This window comes from Rattus norvegicus, chromosome 18 (genome assembly GCF_021556685.1).
Source record: "Rattus norvegicus strain SHRSP/BbbUtx chromosome 18, alternate assembly SHRSP_T2T, whole genome shotgun sequence".
In the NCBI taxonomy this organism is placed as follows: Eukaryota; Metazoa; Chordata; class Mammalia; order Rodentia; family Muridae; genus Rattus; species Rattus norvegicus.
Window position 1 is genome coordinate 16,709,661 of NC_141551.1, and position 20,842 is coordinate 16,730,502.

General features: G+C 39.0%; 1 protein-coding gene across 11 annotated transcripts in view; it reads left to right on the top strand.

Moving 5' to 3' along the window:
• Kiaa1328 (KIAA1328 homolog) overlaps window positions 1-20,842 on the top strand; it is a 294,734-nt gene that overhangs the window by 2,005 nt on the left and 271,887 nt on the right. For 6 of the 11 annotated variants that reach the window (XR_015642431.1, XR_015642433.1, XR_015642432.1 and 3 more), the window contains 3 exon segments: window positions 5,537-5,572; window positions 6,205-6,347; window positions 11,387-11,481. Coding sequence is in view for 7 of the 11 variants with exons in the window: in XM_087593274.1 (XP_087449400.1) it covers window positions 5,537-5,572; window positions 6,205-6,347; window positions 11,387-11,481 (274 nt within the window). In the remaining 4 variants the exon portion in view is untranslated. 11 annotated transcript variants of the gene reach the window in all.

Here is a 20,842-nt window from a genome sequence, read left to right on the forward strand (position 1 = left end):
TCGAAGTTTGGGGATTGTTTCTGTTCAGGAAGCTGTGAAGCTTTCTAGCCGCGCAGTAATTAGAATTCCCAGTTCGGTAACTGACAAGATTTCGCAATGGTTCAATTCTAGGATTAGGTTAGCTCTTGATCCTTAACTTTCGTCTGGCTTATATACTTCCTTGCTGTAGGGTCGTTACTCAAGGGAGGAAGTGTAATCAGTGTTTCTGAGTGCCTGCAAAGAGGCCAGTTGGTTTGCTAGGAGTGGTGATGACATTGTTTTAGGCGTTCCTGTTACCTTTGGCAGAATCATTCTGGACATTCTATTCTACTTAGCTCCCAGGGAAACTTAGAAGATTGTATTACCCGTTCCCTTTATTGAGTTACCTAGCTTAGAGTTTCATGTGTACGGAGAGGAATACTTTTGCCTTCTGTGCTGCTGACTGTCTAGAGTTGTACACTTTCTAAAACAGAATTCTCTCTTGTCTCTGATAGGTGGGTAAAAGCAAATGAAATTACCGACATGTCCTGTAGAAAAAAGCATACCGACGCACTCTCAAAGCAAATCTTTTCCCCCCTTTACCTATTAGAGTCAAGAAGCAAATATGTGCATTAGAACCACTGTACTGAATTAGAAAGTCGGAAATTGAGATCAGTCTTTTCCTTAGGAAACAGAGTCATTTGCTTATAACAGCTAATGGTATTTTTCTAATATAGAATGGAGGTGGTAACGGTCTGTTTCCCTGGGACTGAACAAATTAACAGTCTGTGGTCCAAACCTTTGCTCTTGTTGTTAGTAGCCTTCAGCGCATTTATGTAGTCATAGCACTCACCATTTGTTATAGAAGTGGTAATATAGTCTCTATCTTTTGCATTTTCTCACATGCTGAATAGTTACTCTAAAGCATAAAGCATTTCCATGTATCCACTAATGATGAGAAGCTGAAATTGTATGGGAAATGTCATGGTAATTATGTTCTATAGAAATTCAGATGTAAGAGAGGAATTGGAAAATTATTGGTATCTCCAAAGTTATTGGTATTTCCAAAGGCTTTCCATCTAATGACCAATTAACATTTAGCCTCTGATACTTTCATTCTCTATTTCCATATTGCGTACAACTATGTTGAGTTACATTGTTGCTGAATATTTGCTGAAAAAATATGGTTAGTTATGAACCATTTGATCTTTGGATCTTGGGTTTTTTTTCTGTCACATTGATGATCATTTTCCAGACCACACCATGGTAAAATTTTCCCTAGGAAAAAAGACAAATGCACCTATGATCTGGTATTCTTTGCATATTATTGAGTGAAAGATTTTTCATTGCTTCTGTTAAACAATTAAATGTGAATGAGAGATTTCTCAATTTCTATCATATGAGAGAAGATAATCAATGACTGATCATTGCCTTTAAGAAAAGTTGTTTGTATCTTCAGCATTTTGATTTAGCAGTGCTATTTGACACAGTATTTTGGCATGTTATGTGTGAATAATGAGGGTACCATGTGCATTTTATGGTTAGATCATCTAGTAAAACATAATCTTATGTTGTAAACTTATTTTTTATTTAATCCATAAAGTTTGTAGTAATGTAATAAGTGGATACTCTTTCTGCAGTACCTAATTTGATTATTACTGTGTACTTGTTGGATTAACTGTATTAATAATAATATTAACAGTTTTGGACTACAAGGGAGTGGCCTAAAACATTGCAATAATTATCATCTCTGCCATTGAGTTTTTAAATATGAATAGATGAAGACTTCACATTGATGTAAGATGAATATATCTGCAAACCTTCATGGTCAATAGTAATTGCATATACCTGTGTCGCTGCCAAATGATGTGCTGGAAGAGACAAATATTAATGCTAATTTTTTAAAGGTTTGTTGAAATTAGTAATTAGAGTTGTTGGGAACATACCTCATAAAAATAAGTATCAGTTTTATCCCTTTGTGAGTGGCTTAATATAAACTAGGTATTCTTTTGTGTGGAAATCCATACAAAATTAGATATACAGGTTAGAAATAATTTTTTTGTGTTAACATTTTAGAGAAATAAGGTTATGAATAAACGAAATGCCTAGTGATTCACAGAAAAATAAAGGTTGAAGAGTGGAGAAAGGGGTCACATTTGGAGAGAACTGTGCAGTTTTAAGTACCTATGTGGTTAGGCAGTGAAGGCCTCAGCCAAAAAGTGGTGCATTACCAAAGGCCTAAAGATAATGACTGAGTGCATCCGGAGACTCTGAGAAACAGCTGTGTAGCTGAGGAACTCATACACGAAAAGTCTCTGACACAGGAGCTTGTGTAGTCACTGACAAATTAAAGGACGCCAGTTAGACTGGCTGGCTTTGTGTGTCAACTTGACACAAGCGGGAGGTATCACAAAGGAGCCTCCCTTGAGGAAATGAGATTCAACTCTAAGGCATTTTCTCAATTAGTGGTCAAGGGTGGAAGGGCCCATTGTGGGTGGTGCCATCCCTGGGCTGGCAGTCCTAGGTTCTCTAAAAAAGCAAGCTGAGCAAGCCAGGGAAAGCAAGCCAGTAAGTAACATCCCTCCATAGCCTCTGCTTTCTGACCTGTTTGAGTTCCTGTCCTGACTTCTTTGGTGATGAACAGCAATGTGGAAGTGTAAGCTGAATAAACCCTTTCCTCCCCAACTTGCTTCTTGGTCCTGATGTTTGTGCAGGGATAGGAACTCTGACTAAGACACCAGGAGTAAAGGGGGGTGTAACAGGAACTAGAAGAGGAGTAGGCTGGAAGGGTCAGAGCCTGAGCACTGTAGGCTTTGTAAAATTTGAATTTTTATTCAGAATAGGTATGACACAGGGTTTTAAAATGTTCATTCTGACCTCTGTAAAAAGTAGAATGCTGAGGAATTTTTGTGGGAACAAGAGAGGACAGATAGGAGGCAATGATAGTAATTCTGGTGAGAGAAAAAAGATGATTTGGGTTTATGTCACATTGTTGGTCAGAAGTTGTTGGACTGTAGCTGTATGTTGAGGGTTATACCATCAGAATTTTCGGAATGTGAGATAAGAAATAAAAGTCAAGGCTAACTGTGATTTGGAGTTGGCCCGAGCTGCTAAGAGTATGGGAAAGGCTATATGAGGAGCCATCTTTGAGATGAATGTAAGGACTTTAGTCCTCAGGACTGTATGTCTGTCAGTGTTAACTTTAGCAGGTAGACTTTAGTTCTCAGGACTGTATGTCTGTCAGTGTTAACTTTAGCAGGTAGACTTTAGTCCTCAGGACTGTATGTATGTCAGTGTTAACTTTAGCAGGTAGACTTTAGTCCTCAGGACTGTATGTATGTCAGTGTTAACTTTAGCAGGTAGACTTTAGTCCTCAGGACTGTATGTATGTCAGTGTTAACTTTAGCAGGTAGACTTTAGTCCTCAGGACTGTATGTATGTCAGTGTTAACTTTAGCAGGTAGACTTTAGTCCTCAGGACTGTATGTATGTCAGTGTTAACTTTAGCAGGTAGACTTTAGTCCTCAGGACTGTATGTATGTCAGTGTTAACTTTAGCAGGTAGACTTGAGCTAGAGATTAACTTGGCGGAAATCAAGTTTCTTTATATACTGATAGTATATAAAGACAGGAGAATTGAATAAGATCTCCAGTAGAATAAGGAAAGAAAACACTCCAAATCAGAGGTCCTGAGAATCTCTAAGTGATAGAGAATGGGTAGGCTAGAGGAGTTGAAGGGAAAGGAGCAAGGATTGTTATAAAAGTCATAGGAAATTGTGAGTGTGCTGTTTTTATGAAGTTAAGCTAACAAATTTTGGTGTGTGATCATTTATATCAAATGCTATTCATTGATCAATGCAAAGAAGCCTATGAATTAATAGTTCACCAATATTGGGGAGTTAGAAATACTTTTGTTAGGTTGATAGAATCAAAGCTTGATTGGGATAGGTTCATAACTAATTAGGAGAGGAAGTGGAAACAATGGAAAGTCTCATGAGAAGTTTTGCTGTAAAGGGGGAAGTGTACTAATAGGATGCAGAGTTAGGGGATTTATTTTCCTTTTTTTAAAAAAAGGTGTTTGGGTGTGTGTGTGTGTGTGTGTGTGTGTGTGTGTGTGTGTGTAAGGTCTCCATTGCTTATAGATTGGGGTGTGAACACTTCTGTTAGCAAGAAGGGACAATGTGGAGGTCCATAGTTTGTTTCTTAAGGCAATAGAAAGCAGATTGTTATCTGAGAGTTAGAGTGGAAGTTGGTCAGGGCTGAAGGAGGAGGGGAGTATCCGAGCTTATGAAGCTGAGCAGGGTTCCACTTCCATTCCGGCTCTTCTCTCCCAGTTGTGAGCAGGCTCCTTTGTGAATGATCTAGAAAAATAACCTGTTGGCAGCACATCCTTGGAGGACACCCTGCATTTATCTCATAATTAAAAGCACTGCTATCTGCAGCATATTTTGTTCCATTGTCTTGGATTATTTTTCTCATTTTTTTTCTTCAAGTACATTTCAAACACCAAACATTTATTGAGTGCCTACTATATGTAAAGGCTCTGTGTTAGACTAAAGATATAAAGTAAAAGAGAGGGCTCTTAGGGCCTTGCTCATTCCAGGTAAGCCTCTACAGCCCCAGCCCTTACCCCACCCACACCCCCTACCTGCTCGTCCTTGAAGACAGGGTCATAACTCAGACTGGCCTTGACGCACTCTGTAGTCCAGGCAGGTCTTGAGCACCTTCTGCCTTAGCCTCCCCAGTAGCTAGAATTATAGGCTTGCATCCCTAAGCCCAGCATACTACTAGGCAATTCCAGTTAGTAATTCTTGGAAACAGGATTCAATCACTAGGATTGATGTGAAGCTAAAAGATTTATTTATTTACTTTATTACTAAATTACACTGTCATATATAGTAATGTTTTCTCCTACTGCCCTCAACTACGCCTTCTGTTTTCCTGAACTGTTTACTATGTTTGGTTCTTTTGGTAGCCCACACAGAACACCATTGGGGCCTTCTATATGATACTGGCTTTGGAACTATCATATTGACTTTATAGATTGTGTGTGTGTGTGTGTGTGTGTGTGTGTGTGTGTGCGTGTGCGTGTGTACATGTGTACATTTGCAACAGAAAAATGTGTGTCTGTCTATCTTTTTTTTTTGAAATTCTCCTTTTGAAATGGAAAATAGTTCTTTTTTTCCCCCTATATTTTCCTCCTGGCTCTAGGACCTTTTGGGACATTTCATAAATGTATTATAGAAGAGTAAATATTCCTTTGTGTTTGTATGACTGACTTGCCCTAAAATGTTGTTTGACCTTCAGAGCTACTGACTATTGACATGATTTATTTTGCATGGTTTGTAAGAGGAAAGTAGCAAAATAGCAGAGTGCATATCACAAAAGCATTCTGTTTGGGAGCAAGTATGGGGAAAAGATCTGGGGACTGTTTTGTAAAATACCCATTCCTTTCTCATTTTCTAGGTTGTAAGAAGTAAGTACATTCTAGGGTCAAAAGAGATAACTTAGTACACAGAGCAGGGCAGCCCACGGACCTTACCGTGCTCTACAGTACTTTCCTTCATATTTCCCCCACAGTTTCTGATGAAGAACAATCCGTAGTTTATGTTCCAGGTATGACCGTGCCTAATGTGCTTGATGCTTCCCTGGGTTCTTACGTATCAGGAGAAAATTAAACATTGGTACAACCTTGTGTGTGCAGTTGGATATGAAACAAGTCATATGAACATAACAATTTTTCAAAAACAAAATTTAAAAAGCAAATGTTTTAAAATATTTGATGATATCCTCTTAAGATCTGAAATGGTGGCTCTTTGTAGGATCTGGCTGGGCAAGTCAGCATTTATGGTTTAAACTGTGCTTCATTTACTAAAGAGATTCTTTTTGAAAATTTGCATTTCATATCTCAAAAGAAAATATAATAAGTCGATTCAGTTTAAATACAAGATTCTCTGCTTATTGATTGTTCAACTGGAAGAGTAGTCACGTGGAGTCATTGAAGATCCTCTAGGGAAAAGCCTAGGATTCCCTCAATGTTATCCCAGATGTTGTAATTTATTGCTTTTAATGTGACTTACAAATGTCCATAGGACCTAAATGAATTATTGAATTATTTCTTTAACCTTCTTGTCACATCTTGTCACACACACACACACACACACACACACACACACACACACACGAGTTTTAAATTGAAAAAGTTAATAAAATCGAATTCTGAAGTCTTGTTTAATAAACATTTTTAGGAATCTCCACAGAAAGAAATACAAGATCAAGGCTCAAGTTGATAAATCCAAAAGTTGATGCTAAAGTTAAGGTTCCCAAGGTGACTGATATTCCTGCCTCCATGGAGTCTTTAAAAGGTGCAGGAGATTCAGTAGCTGAACAGGTCAGTAATGGTTTACTTACTTGTTCAGGTTTTTGTGTGTATACATGTTGCATGCATGCAAGTGTGTGTGTTTGGGGGCGCATCGTGGATACACTCACATGCGCATATGTGGAAGCCAGAATTTGGCTACTCTCCTCTACTTCTTTATCACCCCACTCCACTTTGTTTTGCTGGATTTGGTGGGGGCCTTTAGTTTGTAACACAGATCTCTTCTTTAATCCAGTGCTCTCCTGGTCAGACTCTAGGGGTTCACCTGTCTCTGTCCTTTAGTCCTGTCTGCTGGTAAAGTTACAAACAAATGCTACCATGTCCTCATTTGAACTCTGGTCCTCATGCTTAAGTGAAGGCAGTTTACTGACTGAGCCTGTCCCTATCTTGTTAGTTTTCTATATAACTGCTTAGCGAAGGCACAAAGACCTTCGAAGGGCGGTCTTTTTGTATCTTTAGGAACTACAGAACCTTTTATGATCATTGATAGTGCTAGGAATCAGTATAAAATACCACTTTGCAAGAGTTTTGTTCCAAAAAGGATAGATGTGCTTTAAGCCATAGCCAAGAAAATGCATTATCTTCCTAGTTCTCAAAGTATTTAAATTTTACATTTTACTCTTTTCTGGCATTGATTGGTAAGTCAAATTCACTGTTTTCATGGTTAGGAATTCTTTGTGTTTATATTCTTAGAAATTTATTTGCTGTTGGCTGATCCTTTTATATTATAATGAAGTTTGTATGTAGAAAACCAGCCTGAATTATTATGCCTTTCACTTAGAAAATGTTATTTTTTAAATTTTTTTTTGTTCTGTGTTTTAGAAAAGCAAAACTCCCCCTCCCCACTCCACACATTCCTTTGGTGTGTGTGTGTTTTTCTGTCTGTTTGTTTTAACCAATATATTTCAAAGTAAAAAGTCAGTTTATTGTAATGCTATGATTGTTAAGTTTTCTTTCCTCAGTCAAAGTTGATGTGTGTGTTTGTAATCATGCCTTATGGGTAGAATCTTCCTTCTGCTTATGTTGTGTGGCTTTTTCTGGGGAGAACTGATCAATCTGGTATTCATTCCAGACAAGATTCTGAAGAAACTGCTTCACCACAGGCATCACCATCAGAGAATTTACTGGGGTTACTTACATGAGCTTGGTTGACTTCAAGGGAGCTACATCACCAAAATCATTCCCCGTGTGGGTGACAATTCAGAAAAGTTACCTCCTGTTCAGCTTGCAGGCTGAAACCCTCTCCTCAGCTCTGCCCTGGTTTTAGAATTTGAGGGATTGATAGACTTTGTGAGCCTTGGAAGGTTTTGTAGCATCGTGTGTCTTAGGCCTCTTCCCTCCCTGAGGAGTAGGGCTTCAGTTTGGAGGAAACAGCTACACAACAGTTTGGTTTGTAAATGATTTCATCCTTCTTCCGGGGTGTTCTCATTTTTTGAGGTATTGTCTATGTCGTGACTGGTTTGTAGAATCATAGAGTTGCTCTAGTGACTGTCATCTGACAAAGCCCAAAACACCCCAAATATTTACTGTCAGACTATTTATGGAAAGTGTTTCAACATTTCTAATGTATAACTGTGGAGACATTTTTCATCTTTCCCTCATGCCTGTGGAGTAGTGAAGAGGGTTTGCTGGTGAACCCAGAACAGTTGTCCTTTTGGATGGCGTTTGGAGTAGAATGGCAAGTTTCAGTGCTGATGTTTGTCGATGCCAGCACTAGCGCTGTGTGCCCCTAAGGCGATACGTGAGAAGCTTAGCTAGTCACACTTCTTTCTGCAGTCAGTGTCTCATTTGTACAGTGTCTAGTTGTAGTCTGTGGCTGTGATAAAACTCAGACCTGCAGCAACCTGGGCTCAGCACATCCTTCCTAGTCATAGGTCAAACTTCAAGTAGAATCAACTTGTTGGCTTTAGATCAAAAACATTCATCTTACTCATACAGCTTTACCCCTGTGGCATGAGATGAACCAACCTTAGGAAATCTTAAATGTTGGACTTGGTGGGTTTTTATTTTGTTTTTAATAAATTTTCATTTATAAAAGTATATATTGAGCTAAACTTGGCTTTCAACTATAGTTTTCAAAACCCTGTCCTATACAGAGTGATATATTTTTATTTTTTAGCAATGTTTAGTTTTATATGTTTGGAATTTTATATAAATACTCGTATGTATCACAGGACTAAGTTTTTTGCTTGTTAGGGTATTCATGAGCTTTCTTAATGTTGTATAGAGAAATTTTAAGTTTCTTTTCGCTAACGTGTTAGCACTCATCTATCATTTTAACTAAGGAGATGGATCAGCATTAGAGAGCGCTTGCTGCTTTTTCAGAAGACACAAGTTCCTATCTCAGCATCTACACGGTGACTCACAACCACCTATAACTCCAGTTCTGGGGCATCTGATGCCATCTTCTGGCCTCTGTGGGCACTGTGTACATGTGGTGCTTAAATACACATGCAAGGTGAAGCCATCACACACACCTTATGGTGGCACACTCCTTTATCCCAGCCCTTCGGAAGCAGAGCCAGGCGAATCTCTCGAGTTCAGAGACGCCTGGTCTACAAAGCAAGTCCTGTGACAGCCAGGGCTACATAGAAAAACCCTGTCTTTTAAAAAGTTGTCAAATAGGTACTGGAAAAGCAAAAAGGAAACAGTAAGATATTGTGAGGGATTAACTGTAAAACACAGCCACCATTTTCCAGGGGTGGATGAACAAGAACAGGTTTGAAGTAGTAAGACTTGGAATAGAACATTGGGGCATGCGCTTAAATTGAAGCTTGGACTTCTGTGTCAGGGTACCCGTCTGACTGGCTTTGCTGTCTGCCCTTCAGAGGCTGAATTCTAGGAACAGTTATAAACTAGAGCCAGTTGTCCTGTGAGAGTAACCAGCTGGAGTGTCCCTGAAGGCCCCAGGAAGCAGGCAAGGACGAGTATATTCTCTTCCCTTCTTACAACCTTGGTCTCAATCTAGTTCTTTTTGTAGTAGAGTTTATCAGAGAGCCAGATGCCAAAGAAGAAATGAGGTTCCTAAAGTCCCAACTCAGTATTACAGTGCTGAGCACGGAAAGGTGGGCTTCAAGATGAAAGGGAGTAGTGAAGCCACAGAACGGGGAGTGCTGGTGCAAAAGTTGCCAAGTTGTGCTGTTCTCTGGGTGGCGTGCATTCATGTTTTCAGGTTTTGCTGTCCAACACAGTGGCTGGCTGGAGAGGTGGCTTAGGTGATCAGAGTGCTTGCCTGCCAGCATGAAGGAAACCCTGTGTGTGCAGTCCCAGCACCCATAGTGAGTGTGATGGTCGTATAGGTCTATAATGCCAGGCCTGTGCCGGCAGAGGTGGAAGGACCAGAAGCTCAGTGTAATCTGAGGCTACCCTGAAAACAAACAACAGTAATAAAATGGCTGATAAGATTGTGCCGACTGCCAGAGTTTGTTTGGGGTTTGCGCCCTGCACCTGTCTTCACTTCTTCTGTTGCCCAGTCCAGTGCCTTCAGCTCCCCAGTTTGAGTTTTTCAGTTTTTGACATTGCCTTTATACTCATCTTTAAAAATTTACCTATAATATTATATGCTTCTGATTCTCTTCCTGTTTTTTTCAAATGGCAATTTAAATTTAACTTAGATTTAAGTGATACTAAAAATTTAAAAGAATACCAATGTCTTTTATTTTAAATGAATTTTAAAAACTAATATTTTATCTTGATTTTTACATATCCTTATTAAAAAATTTTAATCATGGAAAATATATGAAAGAAGTAATAAAAACCTAAACACCCATATAGTACTGTATACTACAGAGTTCTGAATCTTTGTGTTTCTCTAATGGAGTGACTTCCCTTTCTAATTTTCCAAATGTCTCCACAAGGATTTCTGTAAAAGTGTCTTAAATCGATCACACCACAGCATAGCATAGTGTTTGAGGACATAGCGGAATCCATGTTTGCACTCTATTCTGCCATTCAGCTGCTACAACTGTGGCTGAACTGTACGCTTTGTGTGTGTGTGTGTGTGTGTGTGTGTGTGTGTGTGTGTGTGTCCTCCCTCCCCATTTTTATTAAATTGGGCATTTCTTATTTACATTTCAAATGTTATTCCCTTTCCCCGTTTCCCGTCCATTAGCCCCCTAACCCCTCCCCTCCTCTTCCACCCCGCTACTACCGTTCCCCCCCACAATCCCCTACACTGGGGATCCAACCTTGGCAGGACCAAGGGCTTCCCCTTCCCCTGGTGCCCCAACAAGGCTATTCTCTGATACATATGCAGTTGGAGTCCTGGGTCAGTCCATGTATAGTCTTTGGGTAGTGGCTTAGTCCCTGGAAGCTCTAGTTGGTTGGCATTGTTGTTCATATGGGGTTGCAAGCCCTTTCAGCTCCTTCAATCCTTTCTCTAATTCCTCCAACGGGGGTCCCGTCCTCAGTTCAGTGGTTTGCTGCTAGCATTCCCCTCTATATTTGACATGCTCTGGCTGTGTCTCTCAGGAGAGATCTATAGCCGGTTCCTGTCAGCCTGCACCTCTTAGCTTCATCCATCTTGTCTCAAACTGTGTACTCTTAATGGAGAGCAGGAGCAGTGTCTGCCCAGTCACACTGCTGTGAAAACGAGATGGGTATCAGGTAAAAAAATACTTATTGTATTCCTGGCATGCAAAAACACTGCAGGAAAATTCCAGTCTTTCTTATATCTGGCCCTTCAGAAATTTGATTTTTAAAAACTTAATAACAGTGTCTCCTAACTAGCCTTTATATATCTTAAACAGTCCTGGAGTCACAGTGTCTTCCAGAGACATATCACCCTAATGTGGGAAGGTACTTACCTTCTCTAGTAATTAGTAGGCATATCTTCCAGTTCTGTGTGCCTCCTCCTGTAAATTCTATAATGTTGTCTAGTTTGTTATCAGTTCCCTAGCATGTCTGGAATTCATAGTAGGTTTAAATGAAAAACATACCTAGTAATCAACCAGATAAGTAATTTCTAAGAAATTTCACTTTCCATGTTTAATTTGATAAAAGTAGTTAAAATTTGTTTTTAGTAACAGTAACCAGAAGGTGTTTTATTCTAGAGTTTCTGCAAGAGAGGACTGAAGAGTGCGTCATTGAAAGATTTATGTGTTGAGGACAAAAGGCGCATTGCCAATTTAATTAAAGAACTGGCCAGGTGAGACAACCTTCCATGGCGGCTATACAGGCGACAACTCATTGAGAGCAGAGTATTGGTAATGTATGTGAAGTCTGTGGCGGTTTGAATGGAACCCAGAGGTTTGTAGATTTGAGTGCCTCATCACCCAGGGAGTGGCACTGCCTGACTGAGTCAGGAGGTATGACCCAGTCAGAGTAGGTGCATCCTTGTCAGAGGAAGAGTGTCACTGGGGGGTGGGCTTTAGCATTTCAGAAGCTCAAGCCAGGGCCAGTGAGTGGCTCCTCCTGCCGTCTGCAGATCTCAATGCAGACCTCCGGGTTCCTTCAGTACTGTGTCTGCCTGTGTGCTTCCATGCACTCTGCCACGCTGACAATACACTAAACCTCTGAGACTGTAGAGAAGCCTCAACTGAATGCTATTTTTTTTAAAATAAGAATTGCCTTGGTTATGGTGTCTCTTCATAGTAATAGAACACTAATGCCATTTTGTCATTAATCAAATAAAAATGAACTTTTAAAAAAATGTTTTTTATTGCCCAAATACTCACATTCAAGGGCCTACATCCATTGACCTATCACTTTCTCACAAGGAGTTACCTCAAAATTATTGCACTAGGGGACTAGCATTTAACAAGACTTTGGACAATTTGCATTAAAATTGTAGCAATATTGCAAGGGCGACTGATTGCATCTATTCTAATGTATTTTTGTACCACTGCAGTAAAATACATCTGCGATGTGCCTCCATCCACAATGGCACGGTACTGCAATGGCTACTCTATATATCCCAAAGTGGTGTATTGTTATTAGCACGTTAGATTTCCCAGTGAAGAATGAGCTTTCCTTCAGCCCTATTTATGTCAGGACTGATTTTTATTAGCATCAGACTTGATAAACTTGAATTTTATTTTAATACAGGACTCTGGGAATCACAGAAATAAAATAAAATAGATGAACTTTTTCATTTCTTTAAAAAAAGAGAGAATAACTTTTTATTCTGAAACAACTATAGATGTTATTATAGCTGTATTATAAATGTAGAGAGAACTTATCCACACTTTACCCAGTGTCTACTGATGGTAATATTTTGATTAACTACAACTATACTATTTTAACCAGAAAACTGACATTCATAGAACTTGTCTGTTATATACAGAGATCACCAGTTTTACATGTACTCATTATAGATTTATTAAAATCACTATGGTAAAAGTTCTGAATAGTTTTGTTACAAGGATTTTGTATTTCTTTTGTTTTTTAAAGGTGCTGGGAATTGACTCTAGGGCCTTGTACATGATAGGCAAGTGTTTACCACTTTATTTGCACATAAAAAATTTTGTGTTTATGCACGTGTATGTAGGTATTCTTAGAAACCAGAAAAGAATGTTGGCTTCGCTAGCCCTGCAGTCACAGGTGGCTGTGATCCCCCTGACGTGGGTGCTGGGAATGGAACTTAGATGTTCTGGAAGAGCAGCACACACTTTTAACCTCTGATCCATCAACCCCTGCCTCAGCACAGATACTTTATTTCCTGCCCACTTCCCTAATCCAAAACTCCCGTTTCTCTGTGGTTAAACCTGTTCTTCTAGCACTAAAATTACAGTCTGTCAAGAAAACTATACGAATGGGATCAGATATTGTGTCATTTTTTTCCAGATTGATTCTTTTTAGTATGATTCTTTGAAGCCTTCCAAGTTGTATATGTCTCAGTATTTCTTTGTTTTCCTTTCGGTGTAGAGGTGCTAGATTAACGGTTCGTCAGTGGAAAGCATTGGAATTCCTTCTGAGTTTGACAGTTACAAATGAATTTGCTACATTCAAGTATAGATTTTCACATGTGCACTACAGTTTGCTTTCTTTGGTATTAAGTGTGTTTTATTTTCTAAGAAACCATATTTCAAAGAAGATGTAGCATTTTACACCCCCACCAACAATGAAAAAAAAATCTAGTGTTTGGAATTGTAACTTCCAAAGTCTGTAATTTTAACGTTAGGAATTTCAGGGGAATTTAATGATGTTGGTTAGTTTGTCTTTTATAATGGTCGATAACAGGGACATTATTTCATGTTCTTACTCCTGTCTGTGTCTTCGCTGGAACGGGGCGCATTCTCATAGCTATATCACACCAGAACGGGGCGCATTCTTGTGGCTCTAGCACACCAGAGTGTTTGGGTGTTCGTACTGAGTTTTGAGAGTTGTTCACGTGCTTAAATGTAGGTCTCTGGTTGGCTGTGTAGTGTAAGTACTTTCCTCCTCCTCCATTTTTCTCCTCCTCCTCAGTATCCTCAGGGTCTCCACAGTCTAAAGCTTTCAACCTTAACTAGGTAAGTGTGTCTTTTCTTTTTCTTTTTATCAAGGATCCAGTTGAGTCGGTTTTTGTATTATGAATGTCTGAGTTGAGTTTTTTGGTGGTTATGGTTGTTGTTGTTGATGTCCATTTATGCCAGCACCATTTATAGAAATCTTTTATGTGTTTCTGTTAGGTGCATATTTGTATGAGCCTCTTTCTGGGTTCCTGCTTTGCATTGGCCTGCCTGCCTGTCCCCGCCTCCATTACTGTACATATACAGTAGAGAAAGCTTTATACTTAGTAGAGTAACTCTTCTCACTTTGTTCTTATTTTGAAAAAGAACAGGGCTAGTCTTTCCATAGTAACTTTAGCACAAGCTTGTCAATGCCAGTAAAACAAAAGCAAAAAGAAAAAACTCTACTGACACACTAGTATTTCATCAAGCTACAGATCAATTTTTATGTTATTTGTTGCATTGATAAACACATTAAGGAATCAAAATCAAAATTAAGGAATCCAATTTTTTTGTATTAATTTGACCAAGAATACACCCCAATTTGAATTGTCCCCTTCTCCCATGTCTTCTGTCTGACCTAAAGAAAAGGCTTTGCTCTGTATTTGTTGAACTGCACAGAAAACATGGTGTGGGAAAGAAACAAGCTGTTCTCTATAGAGCTCTCTAGCAGAATTTATGAGGAAGGGGGTTACTTTATTTACTCCAAATAATCCAGAATAGAACTCAAAATTGCAAAAAGATGTTATCAACCCATATCACATATTGCTTCCGATATTTATGAGGTATTTGCTCTGTTTAAGGCTGTCGTTAATGTCTTAGATTCTTTCTCAAGTGATTAGCACTGCACACACATATGTTATTCTCTTTTGGGGTGTTAAGGTTAAAGCTATGCGTTAAGCTTAGGTTGTAAAAACTGATTTCATGTATGGAACAGTTTGATTTGCTATTTTGAATTTCTATAGCAAAGTTCATGAGAAGTATTGGTCCTAAGTTTTGTGCTTTCAAACTGTCACTTTGATTTGTGTCATGGTAATAATAGCCCCATTATGTATAATTAGCGATTTTCCTGCTTATAATTTCTGGGAGAATGTGTATGAAATCAAGTGTTAGGTTGGCTTTGATTTTTAGGTTTTAGAGTCTCTCCTTCTCTCTTTCCCCCTGTCTCCCTCTGTCTCTGTCTCTTCCACCTCCACTTTCTCCCTCCTTTGCCCTCTCCCCCTCTCCCCCTCTCTCCACTCCCTCCTCCCTCTTTGGCTCTCTCCCTCTCCTCCTCTTCCCCTCTATATTTGTATTTAACTGAGTTTGGCTGTGAACTTGCAGTTTTCCTGCCTTAGCCCCCTAAGTGCTGGGTTAATGCATATGCCATCAAGTCTGCTTTGAAGTGACGTGAGTTCTTAAATGTTTGTTAGTATTCTCCAGTGAAGTGGTAAAAGCCTGGAGACTTCCTTTCAAAGAATCTTTAAATTAAAATTTTAATTTCTTTAATGTTTTTAAGGTTATTCACATTGTCTATTTTATTTTGATTGAACTTACAAGTCTGTAGGGTATTTTTAAATTATATCTTATTAGCGTTTGTGGGTGTGGGTGTGTTGCCTGCATGCATGCTGCCGCCTATGACGGTCAGAAGAGGGCGTCGGTTCCCGTGGAACTAGAGTTGCTGAGAATCAGATCGGTGGTCGTCTGCATGAATACATATCCCATGCTCTTAACCTCTGAGCCATATCTCCATCACAAGGAACTTGTAGTTTTTGAGAATTGCTTCATTTCTTTCAAGTTGTCAAATTTGTGAGCTTAAAGTTAACATTATTCTTTCACTGTCTCATTAATGACGCGGTATCTGCAATCCTTCATTTTTGACAGTAGTGATTTGAATCTTTTCTCTTCTCTCTTTGCTAGGCATATCAGTTTTATTGACTTTCCCCCAGCTTTTTATTGAATGTACTTCCATTCCTATGTTTCCAGTCTCTAGTAGATTAATTTTTTTAAAAATTCTCTCATCTGTGTTATTTCCTTCTTTCTCATTGCTTTGGACTTACTCTGTTTGTCTTTCCCTCTGTTTCTCTTATGGTGAGCGCGTAGAGCCCATGCATTTCTCTTAGTGTGAGCGAGCCTCCTCCTTGGCATGCCTTCACTGTGCCCACATGCCTACCGTGCGGTCGTCTCATTCAGGTCTGTGCATTTCTCATAATTCCCTTTGACACTTCACACTATAGAACTGCCAGGAGCATAATGATTTTTCTATTATTTTTTTCTCTATCAGTTCCTACTTTTGTTCTGTAGTCATCAAATAACTATTCAAAGCACCATTTGAAGGTTTCATAGTTGTTCTTGATGAGTGTCCTGTAACGGTAACTCTTAGCTTGCAGTGAGGAGCTCTTTTCCTTTGTTGTGTTTTCTTGGCGTCTTTGTTAAGCCATCTTGCATGTAGCTAATGCTCCATCTTGGCTGTTATGCCATGTCCTGAAGAGAGACTTTCCTCAGTATGCTAGCACTCCCATTTCCCACTGCAGTCCTCCAGTCCCTTCCCACACACTCCTCCTTCCCTGCTCCTACAGCACACTAGTCCCAGCTAGTTTGCCTTTGTTTTCCCCTCTCCCCTCTGGTTTTCTTTGAGTTGATCTTTTCTTTGAATGTTCTCTTTACTCTGCTAGGCCTTGATTTTATCTGGGGGAACGTGTGCTCCTTAGTCCCCATCAGCATAATGGCCTACGCTTTCTTGATAACTCTCTTCTTGTAGCCTACATCTGGATCCTGCACACAGGGTTTGTCCTTCTTAGCTCTGCTTCAGGTTAACTCAGTGTGAGCACAGTGCTGATTCCTTATCGGCTCTGCTTTATCAGCGTTTACTTAAAACCCTGCGTAAATCTCCCATCATGCTTGGGATCTTAGTCAGCATGCTAGCTCACCATTATCTCCTAGTTCAAGTTACCCTAGTTAGGCCCTGGTACAGCAGATGTCCTGCCCGAGTCTCCACCGCCTACTAGGCCTCCTTGTGAGTGAGTATTCTTTTTACACCTACCTCTCTGGGTGCTGGCCCCCTGCTCTGAGCAACCCCTCTGTGCAGATGTCGTCTTTATATGACTTAGATTCTGACTGTCCTCAATTCTGTTCATTATTCAAGAAGAACATAAAAGTAAAATAGAGAGGAAATGCAAGCTCAAATTTCATTCTGAAGAGAAAAAATTGTGTTCTTTATAAAGGACGTTTAAATGTAGTTACTTATTCATGGGAAAACTGTGCTTTACAAATCACATGTAAAGTAAGGCAGAATCTGCTGCTTTTATGTTTTGCTTGCCTTGTCTGGTATATCGTTTTGTTTTGTTTTCAAATCAATAGTCTCAATTTTGATTAAATAGAGAATAACGATGAAGTATTAATAGAAAATGTTAGGCCGAGGTTTTAGAGGCTGGCTTAGTTTGTGTCTCTTCAGAAGAACGATTGGCCATGAAGGGTTACATTCACCTTGTATAAGGTCAAACCGGATGGAGAAAGGAGCCAGAAGCCTTAGGAAGGTGGTGGTTTTCCGTGACACACTTCAGTGTTCCTCCTTAAGATCGGCTTGGATGCAAATCCTTCGGCATCTTTAAGGCAGCACGTCACCGAGACTGCTTGGCAGCCACCACTGGCCATTGGCAGCACCCTTTCAGAAGGATGTAGAATTCAGTATCTCAGTTACAGACTGATATATAATATAAAGGCATGGTGTTAACTTATTTTTAAAATATATCTTTTGATGTTTAAAGTGTCTTTACAAGAGCTATTCCTAAGCCCTGAGTCTCTCCTTTTTCTGAAATAGATAGGGTCTTGACTTTGGTAATGTCAGGTGGAAAGTGTACTTGTATCTTGGACGGAGCCATACAGAGGCTCCGTGTGAACCTCCTGTCTGTACTGACGCTCTGCAGCAAGAGCTTAGAGAAGGGCCACAGATTTGCTTCCGCGTGTGCATTTTAACCTATAACATGTCCATGGGAGCAGCTGTAGCTGGATCTTGTATATGTGTGTAAAAGGCAGAAAGAAAGGAAGATTAAGGTATTGAGGAAAGACAGTGTAGGTAAAAAATTGTGCTAATGGTTTTCTACTTTTAACACTGATAGCTTTTTAAAATGTTGTGGTAGATGAGACCATAAAAATGTAATTAATGTTAGAAGTGTAAAATCTAAGGCACAGTCCTACAGCTTCGAAAGGACTTTTCTAGCTGTGCCGATGTTCATTGAGACATAGAGATGTGGGTCTGGACAAATGCTTGTCTGAGTACTTAGGTTGTTGTAGCTGTGTGGTGGTTTTCATTTTCAAGTTTTTTGCACTAAATTATTTTTACTTAAAAAACATAAAAAGGTAAGATGCCTAAAATATGTACATGAATAAATGTAATAAAATAAAATTTATCATTCACATGATAGGCTAGAAAATGAGTTAATTCAAATACAACAAATAAAGGACAATAGTGTTGATGAAAGTGTATGGCATGCTTCGTGTATTAAATATAAAATTGTGATGGCACACACATTTGATTCTAGCACTAGGGAAGGCAGAGTTAGGCAGATCTCTGAGTTCAAGGCCAGTCTGTTCTACAGAGTGAGACCTTTATCAAAAAAAGGAAAACAATCATATTGGGGAAAGTATTAGAAAATTTAGAAACCTTACATATTCTTTTATGATGTAGCACATGTAAGAAGTTTTGGCTCTCATACTAGCCTGCTGGCATTATTCCAGGAGAAGTTTGAAATTAATTTATAGAAAGGCATGGTGGTTAGACAGCACAGATAAATAAAATACATCCCTCGTCCATAGTGAATGTAAGTGAGCAAAATTGTGCTAACAGGTAAGAAAACAAACAGACTTTGGAATTTCTGCTACTAAATGTATGGGTGCACTTCCTTAATAATCTTCATATATTTAGGGGACTTTCTCATTTGTGTTAACAGCACTAACGGTAATAACGTATGAGGGTAAACCAAAATTTAGAGGCTAATGGAGAATGCAACGAAGAGAAGTTGCAGTGATGTGAATTATGTTGCTTATGGAAGAATGTACAAAGGGATGAGTTGCCATATGGACTTCAAGTAAATGGAGGGGCTTCCCTCGGATACCTGGTATTGAGTTACATGTGCAGAAGGGAAGTAGGGTGTTGTCTGCATTTTCTCTAGACAGAATTATTGTTACAGGTACTGAATTATATGCCCTAGAAAGTCTTTCACAGCAGGATGAATGGATTGTTTGCATAGATGGGAAAACAGCACCATGTATAGACCTGAACAGTGAGTAGCTTTACAAAGCATCATAGGTCCTGCTGAAAGACGCTGAGGCGATGGTCCTCTATATGCATGCCCCTGTTTACAGGGGCCTTGAGGTGGCAATGGGGGCTGTGCACTAGTGGCAGTTGGCTTTATTTTTGTAGGGAAATACGTTTCAACATGTTGAAATGGTTCTAGGCACAGCTGCAGTACTAGCTGAAAGATGGCCTGTGTTCTAGAGCAATCTCCAAACCCTCCTATTGCCTGTCTCGTCTCCACTGCTGCCTGTTCATGCTCTCTTCCCAAGAGCCTGCTTGTGCTGTAGGCCCAGATACTCTAATTTTTCCTAGAGGACAGTTTGCTGTTTCTACTTAACATTTCTGAGATGGAAAAAAAAGCCCCGTTAGTTTCAAATTGTAAACTGAGCAATAGATCATTCTTTCATTTTCTCCTTTAAAAAATATCCATTTTAACTGTTAGGTAAGAATTAAATGTACATTGCCCTGCAATAGGAATGTTAGACTTTGATTTTTCAGTTACTTAAGAATTTTTAACTTCTTTTTTGACGCTTTTATGGAATATTTTGGGGCCGGGGATAGTCTTTTAATAAATTACACAGAAAATTTCTAGAGAAGATAGACTTTAACTTCATGTTGATAGGAGACAATTGAACTTTACTGGGATTTTATAAATGTTCAACTGTGTATTCATAAATTCCATTTTAGATGGTGCATTCTGAGATCTGCTACTCAAAGAATGTTTTGACTAATTACTGTGCACTTAGCAGTGTTTCTTGTAGTCTGACCAGACTCTACCTCCTGCACAAAGTCAGTTTTTCTATAATCAGTCCTTTTTCCATTTTGTGTGGCATTCACACAGTGCCATGAGTAGACAGTTTCCTCATTTGGATGGATTGACTCAGACTCATGCTCCACTGATACACATGCATTTCCTAAGCATTTAGTCGGTCTTCATGCATGTTGTCTATGTACTTTGGACTATAATTATTATCTACCATTGAATCATTTTATGTACCTGCTATAACAAATTCAGATTGCACACACCTGAAATAAGAGGGAGGGAAGAAAAAATTGCTGATACACCAAGGAAGCGCAAAGCAGTTTCTCAGAAATCCCAAGGAGCACTGGTTTAGTCTGCTGCTTCAAGATTGCAGCTGTGAGTTTCTTGGATTAAAGCATTTGAGAACTAAGTATTCTCAAGTTAATACTTCAGAAGTTAATGTCTTTATTCCTACTCTATTAATTGGTTATAAAATAATTATTGATAATTCAGTATATGTTGTCTTTAAACCTTTGTTAAAGACATTCTTATATTATACTCAAATTTTTAAAAGTTTTAGAGTATTGGAATAATCTAAGACAACAAAGATATTTGGATATGCTTCAGCAATATATATTGGCTTTTGCAGAGGTCAAACTATTGTATCCTTATTTACTCTATAGTTTTTTTTCTCTACAATTTAAATTTACTGGGAATTATGCCAAAATTAAAATGATCAGCTTTTAAAATTAAAATTTCACACCTTTTATTTTTATTTTATGTGCATTGGTGTTTTGCAGGCATGTATGTCTATATCAGGGTGTTGGGTCCCCTGGAACTGGAATTACGGACAGTTGTTAGCTGCCGTATGGATGCTGAGAGTAGAACCTGGGTCTTCTGGAAGAGCAGCCAGTGCTCTTAACTGCTGAGCCATCTCTCTAGCCCCATTAAAACTGCATATTACGTGGGAAAAAATAAAAACTATTTTCTCTCCCTTCTTATTCTATACATTTTTATACATTTTCTACTAAAGGGAATACAGTGGACAACATCATGAATT